The sequence below is a fragment of the Palaemon carinicauda genome, chromosome 32 (genome assembly GCF_036898095.1).
Source record: "Palaemon carinicauda isolate YSFRI2023 chromosome 32, ASM3689809v2, whole genome shotgun sequence".
NCBI lineage: Eukaryota > Metazoa > Arthropoda > Malacostraca > Decapoda > Palaemonidae > Palaemon > Palaemon carinicauda.
Window position 1 is genome coordinate 18020647 of NC_090756.1, and position 5000 is coordinate 18025646.

Below are 5000 nucleotides of genomic sequence, written 5' to 3' on the forward strand. Positions count from 1 at the left end.
ATTCCCTCTCCTCTCCCCTCTCTTCCCCCTCAACCTCCCTCTGCCTTCCCCTCAAACTCTCTCTTCCTCCCATCTCTTTCCCTCAATCTCCCTCTCCCCTCCACACATTTACTTTCGACCTCCCCCTCCCCTCATTTACTCTCGACCTCCCTCTCCCCTTACTTCACATCAACCTCCCTCTCCCTTCCCTTCCCTAATCCCTCTCTTCCTCTCAACCTCCCTGTACCCTCAACTCCCCCCTCCACTCACCTGTCTTCCCCTCACCCTCCCTGTACCCTCAACTTCCCCTATTCTTCCCCTCACCCTCCCTCTTCCCTCCGCTCAGTCTACCATTCTTTCCCTCAACCTTCCTCTCCCCCATCCTTTCCCTCAACCTCCCCTCTCTCGCCATCAGCCTCCCATCCTTTCCCCTCCCCTCCACTCCCCTCAACCTCCCTCTCCCCTCTGCAATTGAACGGTCATTCATAAATTTAGATTGGGCAAATTCCGCGAACCATTTATTCGCGTTTGTCGGAAGTAAACAAAAAAGAAAAAAAAAATGAAAAAAAAAATAATAAAAAAAAGGATGTTCAAAATGATTAAATAGGAGATGATATTCCAATTGTTCGTTTCCCCTTTTTTTTAGGTTTCACATTCAGGAGGGAATTAAAATTCAATTTTGTTTTTGTTTTTGTTTTGTTTTGTTTTGTTCAGGTAATCGCATTCAGTGCGGGATGAGAATTGTTTTGTTGTTACAGTAATCTCGCTCGGGAGATATTTACTGGCTGATTTGTTAAATGAAAGAGAGTAGTTATATTTATTCATTTAAACATTTCGTGCAATTTATATTTGGTAAAGCGAGAACCAAACTACAAATGTCATATTTAATAGTTTGCATTTGAAAAATAGCATAGAAATAAGTATAAACATTCTAATAATCTTTATGAATTTGAATGAAAAAATCCTTATAATAACGAGAAAAAACAGGACAAAATTATCTCCGGTTTAACAGTAGTAAAAAAATCAAAATAAAAAATGGATAGAAATAAGGGAAAAGAATCCTTATAATCATTATAAATTCTAAATGACGAAAAAACAGGACAAACTAACTCCTGTTTGACAGTAGTGAATTAATCAGTAACAAAAATAATAGGAAATAAATTACATTCTGTTATACTGCTCCACCTCCCATCATACACAAAAGAATTTTAAATAAACAATTCTATTGTTTTCTTAAGTGCTTTTCACCTTATGCTAATTTTACTATCGTTTTATCTTTATAAAACATAACATGAACATGAACATGAATGTACAATTCTATTGTAATTTTTTTCTCAATAATTTTAGGACCTAAATATTTCCATTGGTTTTCTCCCGATGAAAAATCCTCTCATTTATTTTTTCTTACATCATCTTATGATATAAATATCTTCATTGATTTTCTCCTCAAGTAAAATCATGCTATTGTTTTTCCCACCATTTTTGGACCTAAAAATCTTAATAGTTTTTTCCCATATTGCAAAATTATCCAATTGTTTTTCCTCATCAATTCAGGACGTAAACCTTCATTACTTTTCTCCTAAGGCAAAACCGTCCTATTGCTTTTCCCATCATTTTAGCAATTAAATAACTTCATTACTTTTCGCCTAATGCATAATCATCTTGTATTTTCCCCCATCATTTTAAGCCCTAAAATCCTCCTTTACTTATCTCCAAATACAAAATCACTCTATTGTTTTTCCCATCATTTCAAAGCCTAAATATCACCAGTTTACCTTCTAGTGCAAAATCATCCTAATTGTTAATCCCATCATTTTAAGACCAAGAAATCTCCAATGCTTTTCTCCTCCAAAGAATCTGCAACGCTTTTCTCCTCCAAGAAATCTTCAACGCCTTTCTTCTCCAAGAAATCTCCAACGCTTTTCTTCTCTAAGAAATCTCCAACGATAATCTCCTCCAAGACATCTCTAATGCTTTTCTCCTCCAAGAAATTTCCAACATTTTTCTTCTCCAAGAAATCTCCAACTCCTTTCTCCTCGAAGATATTTCCAACTCCTTTCTCCTCCAAGAAATCCCCAACTCCTTTCTTCTCCAAGAAATCTCCAACACTTTTCTTCTCCGAGAAATCTCCAACTCCTTTCTCCACGAAGACATTTTCAACTCCTTTCTCCTCCGAGAAATCTCCAACTCCTTTCTTCTCCAAGAAATCTCCAACTCCTCTCTCCTCCAAGAAATCTCCAACTCCTTTCTCCTCGAAGATATTTCCAACTCTTTTCTCCTCCAAGAAATCTCCAACTCCTTTCTTCTCCAAGAAATCTCCAACTCCTTTCTCCTCCAAGAAATGTCCAACTCCTTTCTTCACCAAGGAATCTCCAACTCCTTTCTCCTCCAAGAAATCTCCAGCTCCTTCCTCTTCCAAGAAATTTCCAACTCCTTTCTCCTCCAAGAAATCTCCAACTCCCTCCTCCAAGAAATCTCCAACTCCCTTCTTCTCCAAGAGATCTCCAACTCCTTTCTTCTCCAAGAAATCTCCAACTCCTTCCTCCTCAAAGAAATCTCCAACTCCTTACTCCTCCAAGAAATCTCCAACTCCTTCCTCATCCAAGAAATCGTCAACTCGTTTCTCCTCCAAGAAATCCCCAACTCCTTCCTCCTCCAAGAAATCTCCAATTCCTTTATCCTCCAAGAAATCTCCAACTCCTTCCTCCTCCAAGTAATTTCCAATTCCTTTCTCCTCCAAGAAATCTCCAACTCCTTCCTCCTCCAAGAAATCTCCAAATCCTTTCTTCTCCAAGAAATTTCCTATTCCTTTCTCCTCCAAGAAATTTCCAACTCCTTCCTCCTCCAAGAAATCTTCAACTCCTTCCTCCTCCAAGAAATCTTCAACTCCTTCCTCCTCCAAGAAATCTCTAACTCCTTCCTCCTCCAAGAAATCTCCAACTCCTTTTTCCTCCAAGAAATCTCCAACTCCTTCCTCCTCCAAGAAATCTCCAACTCCTTCCTCCTCCAAGAAATCTCCAACTACTTTCTCCTCCAAGAAATCTCCAACTCCTTCCTCCTTCAAGAAATCTCCAACTCCTTTCTCATCCAAGAAATCTCCAACTCCTTTCTCCTCCAAGAAATCTCCAACTCCTTCCTCATCCAAGAAATCTCCAACTCCTTCCTCCTTCAAGAAAACTCCAACTCTTTTCTCCTCCAAGAAATCTCCGACTCTTTTCTCCTCCAAGAAATCTCCAACTCCTTCCTCCTCCAAGAAATCTCCAACTCCTTTCTCCTCGAAGAAATCTCCAACTCCTTCCTCCTCCAAGAAATCTCCAACTCCTTCCTCATCCAAGAAATCTTCAACTCCTTTCTCCTTCAAGGAATCTCCAATTCCTTTCTCCTCCAAGATATCTCCAACTCCTAAGAAATCTCCAACTTCTTCCTCCTCCACGAAATCTCCAGCTCTTTTTACTCCAAGAAATCTCCAACTCCTTTCTCTTCGAAGAAATCTCCAACATTTTCCTCCTCCAAGAAATCTCTAACTCCCTTTTCTAAAAATTCTCCAACTCCGTCCTCCTTCAAGAAATCTCTAATGCTTTTCTCCTCCAAAAAATCTCCAACACTTTTCTCCTCTAAGAAATCTCCAACACTTCTCCTCTAACAAATCTCCAAATTCTTCCTTCTCCAAGAAATCTCCAACTCCTTTCCCCTCCAAGAAAACTCCAACTCCTTTCTCCACCAAGAAATCTCCAACTCCTTCCTCCTCCAAGAAATCTTCAATTTCTATCACCTCCAAGAAATTTCCAACTCCTTCCTCCTCCAAGAAATCTCCAACTCCTTTTTCCTCCAAGAAATCTCCAACTCATACCTCCTCCAAGAAATCTCTAACTCCTTCCTCATTCAAGAAATCTCCAACTCCTTCCTCCTTCAAGAAATCTCCAACTCCTTTCTCATCCAAGAAATCTCCAACTCCTTTCTCCTCCAAGAAATCTCCAACTCCTTCCTCATCCAAGAAATCTCCAACTCCTTCCTCCAAGAAATCTCCAACTCCTTCCTCCTTCAAGAAAACTCCAACTCTTTTCTCCTCCAAGAAATCTCCAACTCTTTTCTCCTCCAAGAAATCTCCAACTCCTTCCTCCTCCAAGAAATCTCCAACTCCTTCCTCCTCCAAGAAATCTCCAACTCCTTCCTTATCCAAGAAATCTTCAACTCCTTTCTCCTCCAAGGAATCTCCAATTCCTTTCTCCTCCAAGAAATCTTCAACTCCTTTCTCCTCCAAGGAATCTCCAATTCCTTTCTCCTCCAAGAAATCTCCAACTCCTTCTAAGAAATCTCCAACTCTTTTTACTCCAAGATATCTCCAACTCTTTTCTCCTCCAAGAAATCTCCAACTCCTTCCTCCTCCAAGAAATCTCCAACTCCTTTCTCCTCCAAGAAATCTCTAACTCCTTCCTCATTCAAGAAATCTCCAACTCCTTCCTCCTTCAAGAAATCTCCAACTCCTTTCTCATCCAAGAAATCTCCAACTCCTTCCTCCTCCAAGAAATTTCCAATTCCTTTCTCCTCTAAGAAATCTCCAACTCCTTCCTCCTCCAAGAAATCTCCATCTCTTTTCTCCTCCAAGAAATCTCCAACTCCTTCCTCCTCCAAGAAATCTCCAACTCCTTCTTCTAAGAAATTTCCAACTTCTTCTTCTAAGAAATCTCCAACTCCTTCTTCTACGAAATCTCCAACTCCTTCTTCTAAGAAATCTCCAACTTCTTCCTCCTCCACGAAATCTCCAACTCCATCCTCCTCCAAGAAATCTCCAACTCCTTTCACCTCCAACAACTGAGGCTGATTCCTTCACCCTTCCTTTGTTGACACTCCTTAGCTGACAGTAATCTCAGCTGATAATCATTTGCAAGCTGTTTCAACATCACTGCTCTTTCTTCTTTAGCCGTATGTCTCGTTTTTTTGCGCTTTGTTGAACGTTGCCATTTACGCTCGTGGCTTTATTTATTTATACTAAACCCTTTTTAACGGTTTGTGGGACTTAA

General features: G+C 40.0%; 3 protein-coding genes across 3 annotated transcripts in view; 2 read left to right on the top strand and 1 right to left on the bottom strand.

Moving 5' to 3' along the window:
• LOC137625512 (proteoglycan 4-like) overlaps positions 1 to 2696 on the top strand; it is a 138491-nt gene extending 135795 nt beyond the window's left edge. Inside the window, exon 3 of the mRNA XM_068356420.1 lies at positions 1800 to 2696. Within this exon, the coding sequence (XP_068212521.1) occupies positions 1800 to 2696 (897 nt within the window). The remainder of the gene's footprint in view (positions 1 to 1799) is intronic.
• Positions 2697 to 2795: 99 nt separating this feature from the next.
• On the top strand, positions 2796 to 3503 carry LOC137625513 (uncharacterized; the record flags this gene model as incomplete). Its single annotated transcript, XM_068356422.1, has 1 exon — positions 2796 to 3503. A coding segment is annotated over one exon (708 nt), but the record flags the coding sequence as incomplete, so codon positions are not given.
• Positions 3504 to 3823: 320 nt separating this feature from the next.
• LOC137625514 (17S U2 SnRNP complex component HTATSF1-like) overlaps positions 3824 to 5000 on the bottom strand; it is a 12916-nt gene continuing 11739 nt past the window's right edge. Inside the window, exons 2-3 of the mRNA XM_068356423.1 lie at positions 4354 to 4782; positions 3824 to 4261 (exon numbers count right to left, since the gene is read on the bottom strand). Of these exons, the coding sequence (XP_068212524.1) occupies positions 3824 to 4261; positions 4354 to 4782 (867 nt within the window). The remainder of the gene's footprint in view (positions 4262 to 4353; positions 4783 to 5000) is intronic.